General features: G+C 37.9%; 3 protein-coding genes across 9 annotated transcripts in view; 1 reads left to right on the top strand and 2 right to left on the bottom strand.

Annotated features, from left to right (window-relative positions):
- The window catches only part of nsmce2 (NSE2 SUMO ligase component of SMC5/6 complex), a 4,352-nt gene extending 3,016 nt beyond the window's left edge, over nucleotides 1–1,336 (bottom strand). For 2 of the 7 annotated variants that reach the window (XM_077212786.1, XM_077212803.1), the window contains exon 1: nucleotides 98–189. Coding sequence is in view for 4 of the 7 variants with exons in the window: in XM_077212749.1 (XP_077068864.1) it covers nucleotides 1,278–1,299 (22 nt within the window). In the remaining 3 variants the exon portion in view is untranslated. Of the gene's footprint in view, nucleotides 1–24; nucleotides 190–1,277 lie in introns of those variants that run through there. The other 5 variants (XM_077212749.1, XM_077212758.1, XM_077212794.1 and 2 more) reach the window with 5 other exon arrangements.
- derl1 (derlin 1) lies at nucleotides 355–8,657 on the top strand. The gene is made up of 8 exons (XM_077212727.1): nucleotides 355–731; nucleotides 3,676–3,787; nucleotides 4,609–4,673; nucleotides 4,974–5,000; nucleotides 6,227–6,322; nucleotides 6,418–6,470; nucleotides 6,605–6,715; nucleotides 6,893–8,657. The coding sequence occupies exons 1-8, from the start codon at nucleotides 579–581 to the stop codon at nucleotides 7,044–7,046; spliced, it is 771 nt and encodes a 256-aa protein (XP_077068842.1). The 5' UTR covers nucleotides 355–578; the 3' UTR covers nucleotides 7,047–8,657.
- zhx2a (zinc fingers and homeoboxes 2a) lies at nucleotides 8,368–20,922 on the bottom strand. Its single transcript, XM_077212698.1, has 3 exons — nucleotides 20,456–20,922; nucleotides 9,536–12,103; nucleotides 8,368–9,253 (listed from the first exon to the last, which is right to left on the bottom strand). The coding sequence occupies exon 2, from the start codon at nucleotides 11,958–11,960 to the stop codon at nucleotides 9,546–9,548; it is 2,415 nt and encodes an 804-aa protein (XP_077068813.1). The 5' UTR covers nucleotides 11,961–12,103; nucleotides 20,456–20,922; the 3' UTR covers nucleotides 8,368–9,253; nucleotides 9,536–9,545.

Here is a 20,922-nt window from a genome sequence, read left to right as displayed (position 1 = left end):
CTTATTAGGAACTTATTGACCTACGTGGTAATAGCATTTCGACACATTAAAATTACTTATCTGAGATAATTTTACAAACATAAAAAAATCGCTTTACCAAAAGTAGCGCCACTGACGTAAGTTAGTCGTTTCCGGTTTCAAAACGCTTTTAATGACACGTCAATATAAAAGACTTCTAACGATTTTATAATCATAACGTAGTCTTAAAATACTCACTACGTTGCACATAATTGTGACACAGTTTGTAACAAAAAAAACTATATTGTTGACGAAACGCTAAATTTTCAAATATCAGCATTTCTTCGACTTCATATAAACTCCATATTTCTTTGGTTGACTCTTAATTTGACAGTCAAATTGAACGGAAATTCGCAACAAGGACGCGTCTGTGCGCGGCCACGTCATGTAAACTAAACGGGAAAGGAGTTGCGTACACCAGGGTAACCAAAATAGAAGGAGACTGAAACAGCATTTCTGCATTGTGATCACAGTTTCGTTTGTTGCACCTGCTCGTTTTCCAAACCTGAATCGGCGGAGAACCGACAGAGAATCTACAGGGTCTTAAATCATATGGCAAGATGTCAGATATCGGGGACTGGTTTAAAAACATCCCTTTCATCACCCGTTACTGGTTTGCTGGCTCAATTGCTGTGCCGCTAATAGGAAAGCTGGGATTAATCGGTCCTATGTATCTTGTGTTATGGCCGGAGGCATTCTTTCATAAATTCCAGGTAAGTTTAGATTAAACTAAACAGTACAGAGACTTTAGACTACAGCAGCGATGACAAGGCTTTGTAGGCCTCATCCTAAGTAACGTAACACAGATGCCCACACATGGGCTAATGTGCTGTAGTTAAGCGGTTATTGTTGATGACATAGACATATTTTGTCTATGGTTGATGGTTAGGATTTTTTAAAATGTTTTTATTATTAGCATATAATGCTGTCTAGTCTGGTTGCGTACACACTACTCACGATTGCCTGAATTACATGTTTTTGTGTTATAATATTTTGTTGTACATTAGGTAGCTTGCATGTTAGACATTAAAAGTTGTCGAAACGAATAGTTCATGCGATGTTGTTTAACTATAATGCAGAATAAGAATCGTAAGAGATGGCAAAAGCGTAACACATGGGCAATATGTGCATCGACAATATTCTAACATATTTAATCCCACCCTCCATCTGTCAATTCACCATTACAATTGCTATTCTGGAGCTATATTATAAGGTTGAAAGGCAGAAAACGCCGTTTGATTTAAAGGTTGCGCACTCACAGAAAAGCAAAAACCGTAACATTGAATGCGTCCCAGCCTGATCTGCGCTGAACCAATGACAGCTGAGTACGCGTCTGGAAACTACTTCCGGGACGAAAAGACTGCTAAATTATTTTTTTCTTTGAAAATACCTTCTTACTATAATGCCAAAAAACCGTTGTTTACTATATCTGATTAGAAAATTATTTGAGTTATTCGTCTTTGAATATAATATAAATAATATTGTAGGCTATAAATTTTCCACATTGTGGAGGTCGGCTTTTCTAATGTCTAATTCTAACAGTATGCCTAAACTGTAAAATAGTAAGCTTTTAAATATGCAATTAATCATGGTCGCTCATTAATCATTATACATACAATATTTGTTTTCGGTGCCATTCATTCTAATATGCTGATTTGGTGCTCAAGAAACATTTATTATTATTATCAATATTGAAAAACAGTCACACAGCTTAATAAATCTGTGGAAACTTGAATAGATGTAAGGAATCTTTGATGACTAAAAGTTTAAAAGAAAAGAAATAGTTTGTAAAAATGTAAGATCAATTTGTTGCGTCCTTGGTGTAGTATTCATTTCTTTAAAAAAAAAAATCTTAATGACTCAAAATGTAGAATTTTGTTATTTTCTTTATATGTAAAATTTTTTTTCTTTTTCTTTTTTTAAGTGTATTGGCCATAGGCTGGTATTGGCGCATTTAAGAACTCGTAACTCAGTAATCTCCACCAGGTGGCGCAAAGGTATCTGTTTGTGGGCTAAAAGCGTAAAACAATATGATGGGTGTTTGTAAGACTGGGGTCTATGGAACAATTTAGAGTAAAAGAGTGGAATAAATAAAAACTTTATTAAAATTAACAATTAAATACTACATTTAACAGTGCAGTGCTATAGTGAGTAAGAAAAAAAAGTTATAATACATATATTTTAAAAAATCCTAAGTATTTTCCAAATAATATTTTACACATAATTATAATCTTAATTTTTCACCATATAAATTGGATCTTTATGCATGAAAATTATAGCTTCCTTATGAATTTTAGGATTGGGGTCCATCATATGAGGATGAGCGTATTTGGCTGGGTCTGTGGAATCTAAAAGATTGAAGCCCCCAGTTTTAAAAGCTGTCATGCAGATAGCAAACTGTGTTGCAGGATAATGCACCATTCCCCTAACAGTTATTTTATAATGTGGAATACCTGGAAACCTACATTACACTATCTAGTAATTTTTGTTGCATTTAGCATGTCACGTCTCTATGTCCTTAATGGCATAAATATAAATGGCATAAATATTACTTTTAATCTGTTTCCTATGACACTTTTTCTGTGAGTGATGCACGTGCAATTCAGGCACCTCTGCTAATTAACCCCTGATTCATTTTTGCAGCTGCAATTTTAGTTGTAATTTAGGTACTTAGACATTGAGCTCCTATTCAAATGGGGTTTCTGTGCAGATATAGGCAGAACAAAGTGAGGAATAACACGATACAGTACAGATAAGCTTTAAAGAGTGTATATTGACAAGGTAAGGGCAACAGAAAGCTTTTTGTCAAAGTGAACCAGTGCTCACTTTGGCACATTTGTCTTGTGAAGGAACCATTTAGGCCAAATAAACTTCTTCCCCATCCTCTCGCAGCAATACCAATCCTGCTGTGCTTTTTAACCCACTTTTCTCTGCGCTGCAGTGCACAGAGGTCACCTCTCCACACAAGTGAGCTGGCATGATTTATGCTGCAGTGCGCGAGGGGGCCGCTGGACTGCCTGGCTACCGCAGAGCCAACATCAAAGCATTGCTGCTCAGCGGATTCACAGTGCCCCAGACCCAAAAACCCTGCTAGCTCAGAGTTTCTGTGTGTGCCGGAGGGAGGAGAGAAAGCATTACAAGTGAGGGAGGGATACAGGGAAAGGGAGGAGGACGAGACAGCCGGAGTCTATAGAGAGGGATAAAGTGTGCATGTTGAGAGAAAATTAAACACCAGAGAGTTTTTATTTTTTTTAAATTGTGCAGAGGTGTGTGTTTGTTGTTTACTAACCTAGTTTTCCTAGACTGGGAATTACAGAATAGTTCTTGATAACAGACCAGATGAGTGTGTGTTCCTCTCAGAGCGTGATGTCTGGTGTAATGGCTAATCGTGCTCAGGCACATGGATAGTGAATCAAATCTGCAGTGCAAGCATGGATGCCACTTTTATCATAAAATTCAGGCAGTGCTTACAAATTGTGACTACTGAGCATACTCAGTGCCTGTTGGTTTTCTATACCTCTACTGCAGTTTACGTGTCTTGTCTATTACGTCTAATGACTAACTTGATACATCTGTTTTAATAGGGCAGAATCTATGGGCATGTCCAACGGTGATCTGCGTCAAGTCACTAATCATTTCTCTGTGCTCTCTCAACAGATATGGAGGCCATTATCTGCAACGTTGTATTTCCCAGTTGGCCCAGGGACAGGTTTTCTCTACTTGGTTAATTTGTATTTTCTCTACCAGTACTCCTCGAGGCTTGAAACAGGTAGCTTCTGTGTCCCTAAATATATGAAACCTCTTTAAGACTAGACTGCAAAGTGTGCATAGTAACTGTAGTTATGTCATCTGCAGCTTTAAATGCTCCAGCTTTTTAAAGTTGGATGGATTCTGATTGTCAGTAAATGTTTTGTAAATGCTGAAAAATGCTGTTCTCGTAGTGATTACAAAAATAGTTTCTCTGTGTCGTTATTGTAATAGCTGTGTGGTGTGGACTTTCTGTTCTCATAGAATTAGTACAATTATTAAAACTATAGTTAAAATGATCACTATAGTTATCACCCTTTTAAGTCCCATTCACACCAAGGTGGTTAGCTATATATTATTATAATGTTATAATCAATTGATATGGATGCTGATATAGTTATTCTTATAGTTCTCTTTATAGTTCTCGTTCTTGGTGTGAACAGCCTTTTTATACCGATGCCTAGTGGCGTGGATGCAACGTCACACAAAAGTTTTCACTTAACTGGTGCCGTTGCAAAAATGCTCTAATCACTGGCATGACTAATTACATGTCCAATAATAGGGGGATTACCAAAATAAAATAAGAACTTTTTTATTTGGTCATGGGATTTCAAAATGGCGCCCCCCTTGTGGTGACCCGCTCCATGTAAAACAAAAATAGATTTAATTAGGCTTATGATATGACTGCAGTCTTCATTTTCAATTCCATTTAAATATAGTTTTCAGTTATATTATGTTTATGTGTAAAACTGGAAAAAGGAGTGCGTACACCTTTAATGAGAGTAAATGAAATGATGAGAAGTGACATTCCATACTAATCATCATCTGTTCTCTCTTTCACAGGAGCTTTTGATGGAAGACCAGCAGACTACATGTTCATGCTTCTTTTCAACTGGATTTGCATTGTTGTATCCTTTCTGCCATGTGCACTACAGTAATATTTTAAAAGAATAAACGGGTCATTCAGTGCAGCACAAATATTATTCAATGTCATCATTATTCAAGTTATTCAATGATTTGCATCTGTGCAGCGCATACACGCATTACTGTAAATTAGTTCAGTCAGTGAAAGTGTCATGCTGAATTCAGCATTTTATTATATTGCATTAAATGATTTAATATTCTCTAAGGAGGTTTTTTAACTTCCAGACAGTAAGCAAAAGCTTTTCTTGGAAGCATGTGCATTTCCCTTTAACATTTGAATTCAGATAACAGGCTTAATGATGGACATGCAGGTTAGTATGCTTTTTTTCCCCCTTTACCCGCGTAAAGTTTTGATACCTTTAAATTTAACATTTATTAATATTTATTTATAATATTATTTTATTATATCAGTTAAAGGTTGGTATAAATCACAGAAGCTAACACTGCAGTCCTGCTGTAACATCATGGAAATTTCACGCTAGTAGTTAAAATAAACTACTACTAAAATAAAAAAAAATTTATATGTACATATTTTTTTTTTATATGTACATATTTCGCATATTTTTAGTATGTACTACCATTCAAAAGTTTGGGGTTGGTAAGATTTGAAATATCTTATGCTCACCAAGGCTATATTTGATTACAAAAAAATACAGTATTATTATTACAATTTAAAATCTGTTTTCTATTTCATGCATTGTAAAATGTAATTAATTCCTGTGATGGCAAAGCTGAATTTTCAGTATCATTACTCCAGTCTTCAGTATCACATGATCCTGCTGAAATCATTCTAATATCCTGATTTGGTGCTCAAGAAACATTTATTATTATTATTATTATCAATATTGAAAACAGTCACACAGCTTAATATATCTGTGGAACTTGAATAGATTTAAGGAATCTTTGATGACTAAAAGGTAAAAAAGAAGAAGAAATATTTTGTAAAAATGTAAGATCAATTTATTGCGTCCTTGGTGTAGTATTCATTTCTTTAAAAAAAAATCTTACTGACCCAAAATGTAGAATTTTGTTATTTTCTTTATATGTAAACTTTTTTTGTTTTTTTTGTGTATTGACACATTTAAGAACTCGTATTAAACTATGGTTATGATACTATGGCCATATGTTTCTTATACCGAAAGAAGATTTGTAGATTTAGTCAGTTATGGAAGACAATATAAAAAATGCCCCCTGCCTCCCTTACATAATCTTTTAATCATTAAATTGCCTAAAAATCAAACATCTTATATTGTTTATATGGTCATTAAATTAATACATTTAAAAACGGTTTTGTCTTTCTAAAAACGTGGTACTTTATCGAACGACAACCTTTTGTGATCCATCACCATTCTTCTGCACTCCTGGAATTCGCAGTTAATTAAGCTTTTTAATGTAACGTATTTGTTTAAGGGACCGTTGCATGACAGTTAAAAGCATCTGTTATCTATGTTGTTTGAGAGAAATTTTATTATGTTGTTTTAAAATTTTATTTCCCTATTTATTTGTTCATGAATATCGGGTTGCTTGTATTTTGCAGCTCCTGATGATCCCTTTGATCATGTCTGTTCTGTATGTCTGGGCTCAGCTAAATCGCGACACGATCGTATCTTTCTGGTTCGGAACCAGATTCAAGGTATTCAATACATTACTATAGTATGTTTTATATGAAATGTTGACGTGTGTTTTAATGCTCCACACTAAAACCTGTTAATTTTCACACTAACACAGGCTTGTTATCTCCCTTGGGTAATTCTGGGATTCAACTATATCATCGGTGGCTCGTAAGAATCTCCCCCCACCCCCACACACAGATTCATGTTTAAATATCACAGTCATTTTATGTAGATGCTGCATAACAATGAGTCATCGCAGTGGCATAATAATTATTGTAACAATAACCTTTTTTTTTCTTCAGTGTTGTCAATGAGCTGATTGGGAACTTGGTTGGCCACCTTTACTTCTTTCTGATGTTTAAATACCCCATGGACCTGGGTGGCAGGTCCTTCTTGTCCACCCCACAGTTCTTGTGAGTTTATTGGTTGCGCAGCTGCCTCAATATCCTATTATGAGTCAACCAATGCTGGTGTCTGATTATTAAATATTTAATTTATGAATCCATAGCTGAATGAAAGTGATAAGTGTTGAAAAGCCTCTTATGGTGCTTTATTGTCATATTCTTCATATCATTTCCTTTTTCCCTCAGATACCAGATGTTCCCAAATCGACGAGGAGGGGTTTCTGGATTCGGCGTTCCTCCGAGCAGGAGACCTTTACCCCAAGAGCAGGCAGGAGGAGGAGGCGGCGGTGGTGGTGGGCGCCATAACTGGGGTCAAGGCTTTCGTCTGGGGGACGACTAAAGCCTTTGACTCTTGCGTCAATGGATAAATACAGAAACTTCTACCATCAATGCTGCAGAATATGGATTTTATATGTTTTGGGGTTCATTTGTGTTGCTTTTCTTCTGACCCGCAAAGGAAAAGTGACGGGGGCTCTTTCCCAGCGTTACATTGTCCTCTTACTCTCGATGTCATATCACACTGTTATTGAGTTTCACAGTGTGTACAGAAACTCTGCAAAAATATGTGCTGTAGCAGAGTTGGTGTAATTGTAGGAAATTCAGGGGACTTTGATTGTTTCTCCCATATTATGACCACATCATTCAACGTATGCAGGCTTCATGTTACTTGCTCACAGTCAAATGTAGCCGATTCATTTCTTTATGAACTGTATAGTATCGAATGTCTGTTAGCATGATTGTTTAGGAATGGCCATGTATTTTATATCTAAAATGTTTTTTTTTAATCACTTCATTTGTCTAAATTCATTAGGTTAAATTTATTGTAATGTTTCTTAGCATTGCTTATGCTTTGCATTTGTCAATTAACTGAATTATCAATCAGAATCTGAACATGCAGATGAAAGTGCTGTGCATATTTCAGTCTGTTTGTCACATACATTTAGATGCATATTTCCCTGCTTTATACATTTAGATGCCAGCCTTGAGTAGTTTATCAATCAATCCATTTACAGTAAAACTGCCATACATGCATTTTTCACACATTACTGATCATCAACTAAGTTAAGTTTTCCTGTGATACACGTGCAGTCTGACTAGCAAACATAAATTTGTACACTAGGCTTTCAGTACTATCAGATTTGATTTAGTATGCACTAAACACATTGGTTTAATATTATATATGTCCCTCAACACATTGTTTTGATTAAGGTGCTTTGCAAAATCCAGACACCTTTGTGTGCATATGTTATATAATGGTGTGATATAGTCACATTAAAATTATTCATGGTGATTTTGCCAAAATCCTTGTCAAATAAAATTTACTACTGTCCTAATCTACAAGCTTTACTAAAATGTCAGTTCAGTTCACATTTCTAGTGCTTCAATTATTGTCATTTCATTGCCATTTTTGATTACAAAGGATACAAATTATACAGCAACTGTGCTCAATATTTAAGTACATTGATTTCAGTGTCTTGAGGGACACACTCAGGATACATGCGCCTTAAAGTTGCATTTCAATTTGCAGCACCCTGAATGGACTCTTGAATATAAAGAAAATTAGCAGCTCCCGAAGAAATGTAGCGGGGGTTTTTGTTATTTTTTTATTTTATTTATTTTGATAATGCTACCGTTGTGTAAACAATGAAAACAGAACAGGCTTTCAATCATTTGTGTTTTATTGAATTACAGCAGACTGGTTCTTATAAAGAGCAAGCATGATTCTTGGTAGCAGTACAGTATTCCTGATACATGTCTGAACATGACACTAAAAGCAGCAGCAGGAAAAAGAAATACACTTAAGCGAGCTGAAAGCAGTTCACAGCCGAGTAGTGGAAAATGGAACTATGCCTTGAATACCAGGAAAAGCCAACATGATAAGTATAATTTTGCAGTTACTGTAATATTGCCAAAAATTAGCCTATGACTACAAATAAACATGTGCAGTGCATCACTGTATTGTATTGATTTTGATTATGTCCACCATGTGGCTCTGTCCCCTTGGCGATAAGGTACAGTATGAAAGTACAGGCAATGTGTTTATGGTTCAAAGAAAAGTCCATAATATCACCTCGTTTTCTGGAATGAGATGGTTTTTTTGAAGCACCGCTTGTGTGTGTGTCCACTTGAAATGTTAAGTGCCATCGTGGACCACATTGTGTTTTATAACAGCTTTTCCAGCAGGTGGGTTGATTTTGTGTCCTCACAAAAATGATTGAACATTCCATTATAAGGGTCAAAGGAAAGTCTTGGGACTCCTATTATAAATGTAACAAAAGTCTCATCTTCAAAAAATTTTACAAATCTGTTGAAGTACAGAAAAAAATATTTACAAGGGCCCTTTTAAAAAACAAACACATAACAAAGCAGTCAAACTTTGGCACTCCATGGTCACTCTCCAGACAGTGTTTCACAGATGCTCCCAGTCCATCTCGTCTCTGATAACCTCAGAGTCCAGATATGAGATCATTGGTTCCATACACAACGACAAAGGTCATTCCTTAATCATCAGGCCCATGTAGTTCAGTCATAGCAGCCTGTTTTCTTCTGCAACAGAACAAGCAACAAATGCCACTTGACTCACAAAAATTATGGATGGAGGCTTGAAAATTGACACTGTCCCCTTCCCAACTAACACAAAATTTGGGCTCTGCTCAATGCTGAGCTGTTTTTCTAAAGGCTAAATTACAGACTGCCGACATCCTGGGTGTCTTACAGCCAACATCTGCTGCATTATCACGAGAAGCAGCTATTACTCTGTGAAAGCAATTGTCTTGCTCCTCCATTCAATACATCAACCAGCTAGTTAAAATAAAATAAAACTGTTACCTTTACAACTTCATCCCGTCACTCGGTGTTCTGCTGACAGCACTTCAAGGTCTCGTGACACTTTCTGTGCATCATAGTCTTTGCTGTCAATGTCAGCTGCCAAGGAAACCCACCTCTTACCATCTACACTTCCCTGTACATGTTCCTTGCTCTTGCTGATATCAGGCATGTTGTGGCCCAGTTTACTGGTGAACCATTCTACTATGTCCTGGTTGGTTAGTTTTGGCTGCTCTGCAAGCTTCTCAAAACCCTCCCCTTTTTGTACTTTTGTCTCTTGAAAGTGTCTTTGTAGGACACTCTGTGTCTGATCCGTGATCAACATGCTGTTTTGTCCATTTTGTCTTTTGTTGCTAAGACTTTTAAATTGCTCCGTCCAATCCAAAGTTCCATTCTTCAGAGCAGATCTGTTGTCCTTAAACCAGCGGACAATTTCTGTACGAGCTAGTCCTGTTTGGATTTCTAGTTGGTTGTACTCCTCTGGTGAGGGCCACTGGGTTTGAGCAAACACGTCTTTAAGGAGACAGAGAGACTTGCCATCAATGGTCTCTGGACACACTGAGGACGTGAGAATGGGAAGAGGTGAGTCCCTGACTCTGCTGTCCTGCTCATGGACTCCATTCAATGTACTCCTTTGAAGGTGATGCTCAAACCTTTTCGAACCCATTGAGTTGAGCAAGGCTTGCTCCAGGTTGTCACGTAGTGCACGGCGCTCCGCAAACCAGCAATCGATTTCATTTTTGGAGAGCCTGGTGTCTGCTACAAGGTGCTCTATCTCAGCCTGGGTTGGAAAGCTAGTCCTTTGGAAACTCTCCTCTAACTTTTTCATTTGCTCAGAGGATTTGCCTTTAACTCTCTCTAGTAGTGGAAACTGTGTAGCGACAGGCTTATGTGGTTGGCTGTCCTTTGAAGAGAAGTCTGTTTTAATCTGTTGCACTGCCTTATGGTTTCCATGGCGCTGATCGCTGAACCATTTTTTTATCTCTCCCCAGGAGAGGCCAGTCGTCTCAATGAGACGATAAACTTCTTCATCATCAGGAAACTGGCACTGAGCATAGCTAGTGGTCAGCTCTCTGATCTGATCAGGGGTTTTCTCACAATCTGAAAAAAGACTTGGTGTTGGAGAGACAGACTTCGGAGTACTCTGAACGGACTGGATTATTGAAGGCCTCTTTATTTCTGGGGCAACCAGTGGTGCTGTATGGGGCCTCTTGACACCCTGTGGTATTTGATTTGTGACTGTTAGTGTGAGAGGAGAACTGGTCGGATTTGAGCCATTGGCAACTGGTGCCAACACTAGGCCAGATTGTCCAAGGACATGGCAAGAGACGGTCTGGATAAGGGGCTGTGAAGCTTTAGTGGACTGAGCTAACTGAGCAGGAAACACAGTGAATGCTTGTTGAACAGACTGAATCGTTCCATTGAACATTTTCTTTCGTGCTTCCTCAACTTCCTCAGGAGACCAGCTGATACCTTGTTTTAGCCGTTGGGTAGTGAACCACACTTTAATTTGTTCTTCAGGGTGTTTGGAGGCTGCAGTAAGCCAAGAGAGTTCTGCTTGAGTAGGGTACGGAAACTTGTTGAAGGAGGTGATGAGGGTCAAGTTGCCATCTAACGAGGGGTTGTATTTTGAAGTGTTCAAGGGGACGGCGATTTTTGGTACTAAGTTGTAGTTAGGTGGGCGTTGCAGAGATGGCATTATATGAGAGAGGCCATCTTTAAGAGTTGCATCTGGGATTATCACAGTCCCGTTTACATTCACTGCAGTAATTTGCTTTTTCGGGAGATCTTGAGCAAGTTTGTCCAGCGGACTATCGTCTTGTAACCGTAAACTGTCTGCTTTGGACTTAGCCAGCTTAACAGTAGTGGATTTGTTTGAAGGAAAAACAGTAAAGTCCTCTCCTGACTGAGGGCTGGTTGTATCATAGATGACTGCACAGTTTGAACCTTCGATTGTCTGTTCTAGAATGGTCTGACTGTTTAATTTGATTCTCTTGAACTTGAAGTTGCACTCCCCGGGATGGCACTTCTCATTGTGTTCTGTCAAAGAATCAAACTTTTTTGTGTTAAAGTTGCATACTGCACACAAGTAAAGTGGGTTGAGTATAACATTGGGGTGGTTGGAATCAACATGGTCTTTAAACTCGTTGAGGTTTTGTGTGGAAAAGGGACAGTATTTGCACTCATAGCCTCCCTGGAGTTTCCTATGTGGTCGTGTTTTCACGTCAGGTTTTTCCATTTCTGTTGCTTCCTGCATAGAATTCACAGAACTCTTCCTCTCTGTACAGTCCTCACTAGAAGACACATGTGATGATCCATTCTCTTCTGTAACATCCACACAAGAATCCATTTCTTCTGGATCGTCTGCAGTCACCAAGTCATTCGGTCGGATCATGCAGGGGGTTGTAGACTTTCTTCGACTAGCCATGGTCGGTACAGTGCAGGGGGACTCTGGTGATGGGCAATGGGCAGGTCTTTGTCTGGTGGAGGATCGGTAAAGGATGTTTCAGCTGACTGTGAATGTCAGCTCCAATGGAAGACTTCATGAGACTTCATCCCAGACCACACAGCCTATTTAAAACAAGATAAGATACAAATGAAGCAGAACAGATTATCAAGCATGATAATTAAGGTATGATCTAGGTATGAACTAGCCTATATAAATAACAATCACTCTGGTGCTTAAGGAGGTCAGACACAGGACATGAAAAAAACAAAGATTTCACTATAATTAGGCTTTATTTGAGCTGTCAAACCACAAATAGATAAACTTGTTCTTGAAACATAGGCTATAATCAAGGTGTCGTCTACAATATACATGTCCCTTGCGAGGATTCTTTTTTTTAAAGATTTTGTATAGGGTCAAACTTGGAAAACGTGTGAACAGCACATAAGAATTCTTAGCAGAATTCAGAGCAAAATTTAGCAATTTTTGTGCAGTCCCCAAAGTCATATAAGGGCAGATGCCGAACATCAGCTGCAGTGTGTAAAGATTCACACACAAAAAAAAAGAAATAAAAAAGGGTTTTGATTTTAGGATAGGCTATTTCATGTTGTATATTTGCCGCATCTAGTGTGTGACCGCCTTTAGACACTTCATGTGAAAATGCAGTTTGACAGCTGAACAATAAAGACTTACAAGTCACTGTTTGTCATTGCAATGTGATTAGATAGATGTCTATCAACACAAAAGGTATAAGCATTTTAACTGTTAATTGTCACTTCAGGACTACAGATCCTCATTAAAATTTAAGCTGAAGTGTTAAGGCTCCTGCATGAAAGCATTTACACAAACATCCTAGTACTGTGTATTGAATTAGAGTCATCAAGCAATATGGTGGTAAGTCCAGATGGGAGGGGCAAAAACATCCTGTGCTAGGCCGAACTTGTCCAGTCCAATAATAGCCTTCCTCAGGCCTGTGGTGCCCTCAGCAGATCTCAGTACATTGGAGGCTGATTAAATATGGATGGGACCCTGAGCATCTCATGTCACTGCCTCAACTCACTGTGAGAACATGAGTATAATGTAACCCCGTCCCTGGCAATAATTTGTTTCTTGTTTGAGAAAACTGTGCTATGGGCAAAAAAGGACAACCAAAGTTCACAGAAAGAAAAGAAAATCCGCATTGTTTACATTTAATTATTATGCAAACCGCTTTTATGAACTCATATTCAAAGAGAATTTTTTTATTAAAAAAATCAACAAGATTGTATAATTTATTAGTATTTATATTGATTCCTTCGCTCATCATTGCAAAAAAAAGTAATAAAGTACATCAAACATACAGATAACTTTTAACTATCTTCATATTTTGGTAAAAGAGGTTAGCTATACAAGCAATAATAAACAGGGTATACGCAGCTACACTGAGGAAAAAAGATGGTTGCATAAAAACAAAAATTCACCTAAACCCGCCAGTACATTTATTACCTCATGAAAATCACTAGGAAAGGAAACACTCAGGCACACTCTCAATTTTAAGTGTTTGCCAACGGCTTGTAGCCAATAAAGAATAATAAAGCATGAGACCACTTAACTTATGATCACATAGTGTTCAAGGTAAAGCCATTTAAAAAGAAACATAACTTGGCTTCAAGTCTCAGTAGTCATTGACACAAGAAGAAAAAAAAAGACTGATTGTTGTGTACTTGCGGTTTAAACTGCTAAAGGCAAAAGGACAGAAAACAACTAAAAACCATTTTTAAAAACAAACACTTTTCACGACCTTAGAATTTCAGTGAAGGGATGTGACTGTCTGCTGACTACTGAAAGGAACCTCAATATTAGAGCAAAAAAAAAAAAAGTAAATAGGGATGCACCGATAGGATTTTTTTTTGGTCGATACCGATTTTATCAAACTATTGGCCGATTTCAATACAGATACTTGTCACTTGCTCTCTTATTCGAACTTTTGTCAATAAAATGTATCGTGTTTTAAATTAGCAAAGTTAAAAAAATGCATGCATTAAGCCAAGGTATAGTTTATTGCTGCATCCTCAAATAATTTTTTATTGAACATGGATTGGATACATTCAGCAGGCCTACATAAATACAACATAACAAAGATGCATATTAAATAAACAGTGCTTTTTAGGTAGGTCTAACAGTAGTTTCCAGATACATAAATAAAATAAAATGTAAAATATATATTTTTTTCTATAAATTGAATTGTACATTAATCTTTATTATATTTTACTTACAAAAGTTATTTAGACAAGAGTGGGGAGCGATTTTTTGTCTTTTGTTGTTTGATTAACATTAAAACAGACAGAAGCACAGCAGGAATATTAGGCAACTGTTACTTTAAGAGCTGCATGGATCCATTATAGTGGTAAATAAGCGTTTTTTTTCTCAACTGTTAACATTCATTTAAGACACAACCCACTATGTTTAGAAGGATACTTGCCAAGACGGACATTTTGATACAATTTTCTGTGAATCACATGTGAAATAGAACTCTGTGCAAAGTCTTTCCGGACACGCGCTTTGGATGTGTGCGCACACAAAACTTCTCACACAGTTAGTAGAACAGAGTTCTCATTCACGTCTTCTTGCACTTGAATATTTAAATTCGCATGGCTTAAAAACACGTGCAAAGGATAAACTGTTCCGAGCGTCGTTGCTGCTGGCCCCGGGCAGTCCTTATTGTCAAGCCCTGCTGTATTTTGTACGGATTTAATTTTGTTTTAGCAAGTATTTAATTATTTTACCCAGAGAAAAACATTGGATTATGCAACAGACATTATACAACTAATTAATGCATAATTTCATTAATAAACCATCTGAATTTTTTTTTGCATTTTCCATGCTAGCCGATATGCCAATGGTTTTAAATTGCTACAAAAAAAAGAAAGTGGGAGTGGCGTTTAGCATGAACTACAGTTTCTGTAAAACACTACTGTTTGTTGCCTGTATGGATTCACATGCATGTTTCCAGGAGAGGATTTTGCTGCGGAGCCGCTGTGAAGGGGCGGAGACTGAGCTCTGTTAATACTGTGGAGCACAGTAGGGGGGGCTGAATTTGGGATTGAGGCAGAATTAATTTAAATCTCATCAAATGGGGCTCTAGAAGCCTGCAGCACTGCACAGATGTACACCGAGTGCTATTTTTCATGACAATACTGACTAAAAGTGTTGAGTGTAATTGGTACAGATCACACCTTCAACAATTTTAGACTCAAAATGTGGGCACTACTGACTCCTTTTGAATATTAGAATGAGGTGGCTGAGGTCTCTGAGAACACAGCAAAATGTATACCTGATCGTGAACAATATATTAATCTATAACGAGTAGGATTATAGATTATATTTCAAGGCTGTAGTAATAATAACTATACATTTTTTAAGAGAGGGAAAAAATAGTTTGTCTAAATGAGGATGGATGTTGGTCCATGCAAGAATGAAGTAGTTTTACAGAATGCGAATGACACAGAGCTCAGAGCAAAGTCCTTTGGGTAGGTGTCCAGGCTTTCAGTGATTTGGGGTACCAAGGGACAGGCCTTGAAAAAGCTGAACTCATGCGTTGCCATGGAAACGGCCCAGCAGCAGGTGGGAGGGATTTTCTCCACAGACATCCAGATGAGGAACGTTCCACATTCCTATTTTTGGCCGAGCCTGTTCTTTCGGGGTGAAACCCACACTGAGAGATTGTATTCATCCTATTAATTCTAGATTTGTATACTTGTGTATATGCTGATACATTTTTCATGAATCAGTATGAGTGGGTGCATTAATTATGCTCATTGAGTGGAAGCAAAACTAAACTTTAACATGTGCATCTTGTTGATACAAAAATAAATGTCTGGTTGCAATTAACGCCTAATTTCCCGACACTTTCAGCAAATAGATTAGTATGAAAAGTCTTCTTTTTTAAAATCTTTTTCAGCAAATGATAAGTAAAATGGGGTGTTTATCTCTGCGGGGGGGGGGAAAACATTGATCGTCAACCTCAATCAGTCCGAAAAAATATAGATTTTCTAATTTTTTTACAAAGATTGCAACTTTTTCAACCCTGTTACCATATTTCCCCCCAGTAATAAACACGGAATAACCCAACATCAAAATTAAGCATCAATTTCAGAAAGAGTAAAAAGTAACAGTGGCTTAAATTGTGCTTTTACTCAGTAGGGACTAGTATGTTTGGGACTAGTATGTTTGGGACCAAAAAAAAAAGCATGCAGTAACAGGGTTGGACACAAAATATGGGATACAGCTAAATATTATGCCTTTATGGATGAGAATTAATTTACAGATTGCTTTGATTTTGCTTTAAATTAATTTAATTTAATCTGTGACAATTGTTAATTGTTGGATTAGAGTTAAAGGCCTAAATCACTATTTGCACAGACATTTGATGCCACAAACTTTTCATTCTAGGTTAATCTCATTTTAAATAACCTATTGTCTAACATAACAGTTCTGTAAACCTTTTCCTCTATGTTTTGAAAAAAGTAACAGGGCACCAAACTACACCCTATTTGTGGAAAATTCCCACAAAAGAGGGACTCTTTCTAAGAGGCCATCAAAAGCGTCATTCAAAAGAACATGATCTAAAATCAATTACCCATAAAAATAACACAAAACAAAGGATTTTTACGAATTACAGTGCATCGGTTTGAAACTGGACACTATTATGCATGGAAAACCATGCTTAATGTTGACCAAGTAACCAGAGACAGAGGGCATGACATTTCTGCTGTAAAGACCTGACTCATCAGTAGCATACAGTGTCTTCAAAAGAAACCAAATCTCTGTAGCCGACCACTAACTTAGGCTATATGGGTGCTGCTCCAGAAAGTTATGAAATACTCATGGAAAGGGTCACAACTGAGGATCAAAAGATCAGGGTCATGTGTGAGCACTGAGTCTATGAGCTTCAGATGAAATACTTTGTTAAATAAAACGCTAATCCGTTAACACCGGCTGGTTAACATGACTGTGTATCTACACTACATTCACTGGCAAATGTTTTCTTTGAGCAACATTAAACAAGTTTTAATAATTCTAAAGAGCCACCATTGATCTGATGACTTGATAACATGTATACAACATTAACTGCTGCCAGTTCTGAAATTAATGGCAACATTTGTCTTCTCTGCTTTGTCTGAAATGCTCCTTATAAAAAAACAAAAAATACATTTTGCTAGATTCTACGTCTCTGATATGGTCGACATCGACAACTGGTTTATCAGACTCATACCACTGGACACTGATCACTGCTGTCAGCCATCTGTGAGTTTGAGTCACAACACACAAGAGAGGGCTGAATAACAGATCACACTAAGATCTAAAGCTCTGCATGACTCCACAATGATACCAACACAACCATTTTAGGGATGAGAAGAAAACTGGGAGGTAGAAAACTGACTGTGAATGAACTCGGGTCTCTTTTTGTTTATAGCTTTCCCATTTGATCTAATGCATTCCAACATGCTGATGTGAATGAGAAAGTAAATCACAATTGTCTTACCCAGCTTCTTCTCACCTGTAAAAAAAAAAAAAAACCTTTAGCTAGATCTTAGAAGTTCATCTAAATGTCATCATTTTTAAAAAGGCCTCAGAGGCACTGGTTCAAAAATAAAAGGCTAATCTTTCCCGAGTGACACTAATGACAGATATTGTTGACTGCAGACCCTTATTTTATTTTCTCCTTACTGTAAGTTACAGGTCAGTGGATGGATAAGACAGTTAACAAACATGAACATAAACTCAACACTGTCATGTCCCTGAAGGAGCAACACCATCTTTCACAGTTTAGCTGAACTAAAAATTATACAACAGCTTAGACACAAGGTGAAAGTAGTTCAAGTCAGCCGAGGACTTTATAATGCAGCTGCTTGAATCAAGCAGGCTAGCACATGTACAAAAAAATAAAATAAAATAACACTTCTGTGTATTTTGTTAGAAATATTTATCATTCTACTCCTCAATATTATGGTCAGTACAGTTATATGCAGTCTCTCCATTACACCTCCAAAAAGCTGGGTCACAACTGTAAAAGTAGGGCAGAATATTGGCAACAGAGAGGCTGCTCAACAGTGAGCAACTGCAAAAAGTTGAACTCTTCTCCCGTCAAGAAAACAACCTTTTCAAACTGATTGTTTTATTTTATTTAGTTCAAGTAAGAATCTCCTATGCTGAGGCACATCTGCATTGAAGCCCAGCTGCTTTCACTGCCACTCAACATGCTCGAATATGTAATCATAAACGAGTATGAACGCAAGGTATGACATGAATATGATCATGACGTGCATAGTGATGAATCATGACTTCTTGTACTCATTATGCAGCAATTCTAATAAGAAAACAGAGCAGGATAGTATGCCACCTTAAACTGCAACTTCAGCTGGTAGCACACATCAGTTTTGACTCTCTCTTCCACGACATGAATGCAGAAGGAAATTAATAGCTTTAGTAGTGATGACTAATAAATAACCTGGCTCCAATTTGAGGCCAGACTCCCTCACAAAGAGGCTCTGCTTTCAGTGGAGTCACCACCAGCACCGACAGAGAACACACAGCTTTCAAAGGAGCCCAGCCCACGGCTGTGACATCAGCGACTGTCGGCTTAGTCACCGACAGCACGAGCTACGAGGCAGAGGCAGCAGCAACCACCTCCTCAAAGACGTCAGCTCCTCACGAACGCGGGCAGCCATTTTGAATCCAGCCAGTCACCTGGCACAAACTGCATTTTGCACCGGAGCAACTCAAGCAGAGTTGTACTTTCGATGATACGTGTCACTACTTTGCAAAAGTTGTCTTAGTCTTGTTCCATGAATGAAACTTTGTAATGAGAGATGTTTCCATACTACATCCCACAAGGTGAACACAAGTCTATTTTTGCCAGGCGGAGCGAGAATGTTTAGTTATTTCAAAATGGCATCAATGCAGAATAAACTTGTGATAATAATGAAAATGTATCAGAATGCCCTTCCAACGAACACATAAGAATAGCCGTTTCTTCATGGTGTGCATATTACAAATATTTTGTTCAGTTCTACTAAGCCAATTTCTGAACTTAAGACATATCTACTCGGATTAAAAAACAACATAGTGAAACATGGTACTAATTGATCATCAAGTAGGACTAGTCAATAAACCAGAGCAATCAAAGTGGTTCTCTATCATTTGACATTATGCAGTAAACTTAATTAAACTATATTATACTGTCCATGATATGATAGAAGCATGTGGTAAAAACACAAGCAGTGTATTTTACACAGAGTAATGAGATTCAATGAAAGGAGAAATATGAGTAGCTTAGAAAAACTATTTACATATGATGTTTGGGCCCCACAAATGTTGCTGTTAGATCTAAAGATGCAGATGCTCTTCTCTCTTCGATTTTACTTTATTCAAACTCAAGCAACCCCTCTGATAAAACAGCTAGTTTTTTTTCCAATCACTCATGAAACCTTATTAATTTTATAAAAGTAATTATCAAGCTACATCAGACTAACGTTACCTGGAAAAGTAGGAAATACATGCTGGTCGTGAGTAAACAGACCGGGATGACTGACAGATGGGAAATCAGTCACTGAAATCTGGAATTCCATCTGAATAAACACTGAAGCAAATATCACGCGTAGGCCGCTAGTTTTACACACTTAAATCATAATATTCGCCGAGATGGTTTAAGCTACGATGCATCAATTGCATGCTGTATTAATCATTTTAAACAACTCAGATCGGCACTTTTTTTATTAGTATATTCAGCTTTCAGAAATGCACGTTTCCTCTATGTAGGGTGCTGGCCCTCTAGTAGTGTGGATGCGACAATTTTTGGGAACTATGACAGATGTGAACACAGTGCTGCAATGTGGCTCGCGTCTGATGCGTGTGCCATGCAGTATGGTAGTGGAAGGCGTCACCACTGCCTACATCATACGACACCAAGCCGAAATCAAAGTAGTTGCGTGCCATGTTCACTTCATACAAGTGCATGAATTAACCATTATCCGTTCGAAATAGCATTCCGATCGTGGCTTACAATGGAAAAGAGGGTTTTATTAAGGCAGAACAGACTCCAATAAAAAAAATCACTTGGACCGACGTAACGCCATGTCGACATTGGTAGCCATATTTTGCTGCTTATTTCGACAGCAAAGAAGTAGACATGTTCTCGCGCCCATTACCGCTTAACTTTAACCATTCTATGAAACTTTCCGCAAGCCACACCAAATCACAGCGCTGGAAACGTTAAAACTGAGGTTATCGGGTCAGGTCGATGCGGTTATTCTGGTGCTCACTTTCTACGATATACCTTGAGCAAACAAAGTTCAGCTGAAATAAACAACTGACATCAGAAGCACTTTACACCATGTTTCAATCAACTACTTATTGTGTGTATTCAAACGCGCACGCAACTTTAAGGTTTGTTTGCTATTTTTACCAACCGACACAAATAATTCAGCCATTCTTACCTGTCTATTACCAACGGAAAACGCTGGGATGTGAGGTTAATGACAGCTCGGGTCCAAAATTGCGTACTTTTCCACGTGTACGGCCAATAGAAGCGTACGATTGTAATGATTCTGCCGAATCCTAAAGACAACAGCCGAAAAAAATTGGCGATCACAGGGGGATCTACGCCAAAACCCACATGATCAACTACGTCAGCAGACGTATTTGCATACGATACTAGACGCCGTTCCATCCCGACTTTGGGAAGGAATTCTTAAAAGCAAAAAGTTTGAAAATCGCCAATGGCAAGCGCTGGCTTCGAGTGCAAGAGCAGCAGTTCACGTCGCCCCGTGCTTCCTTCTTAGAAATGATTAAACCACTGTTGTTTTGACGTTCCCTGCGTGAGTTTGGATCACAGGTCATTGAATATTAAGCATTCTGGCGAAGGCCAGTGGCTGAACGGTTTTCTCTCTCGTTCTCTTCTCTC

Source organism: Siphateles boraxobius, unplaced genomic scaffold (assembly GCF_051911475.1).
Source record: "Siphateles boraxobius isolate OS27281-9 unplaced genomic scaffold, OSU_SipBor_1 12, whole genome shotgun sequence".
In the NCBI taxonomy this organism is placed as follows: Eukaryota; Metazoa; Chordata; class Actinopteri; order Cypriniformes; family Leuciscidae; genus Siphateles; species Siphateles boraxobius.
The sequence above is the reverse complement of the archived record's forward strand: the minus strand, read 5'-3'. Positions and strand labels throughout refer to the sequence as shown.

Bases quoted from the DNA above. Each gene is read 5' to 3' on its own strand.
- zhx2a (XM_077212698.1), bottom strand. From the start codon at position 11,960: ATGGCTAGTCGAAGAAAGTCTACAACCCCCTGCATGATCCGACCGAAT.
- derl1 (XM_077212727.1), top strand. From the start codon at position 579: ATGTCAGATATCGGGGACTGGTTTAAAAACATCCCTTTCATCACCCGT. The intron at 4,674-4,973 runs GTATCCTTTCTG...ATTTGAATTCAG, and splicing joins TCAACTGGATTTGCATTGTT to ATAACAGGCTTAATGATGGA. The intron at 6,471-6,604 runs GTAAGAATCTCC...TTTTTTCTTCAG, and splicing joins AACTATATCATCGGTGGCTC to TGTTGTCAATGAGCTGATTG.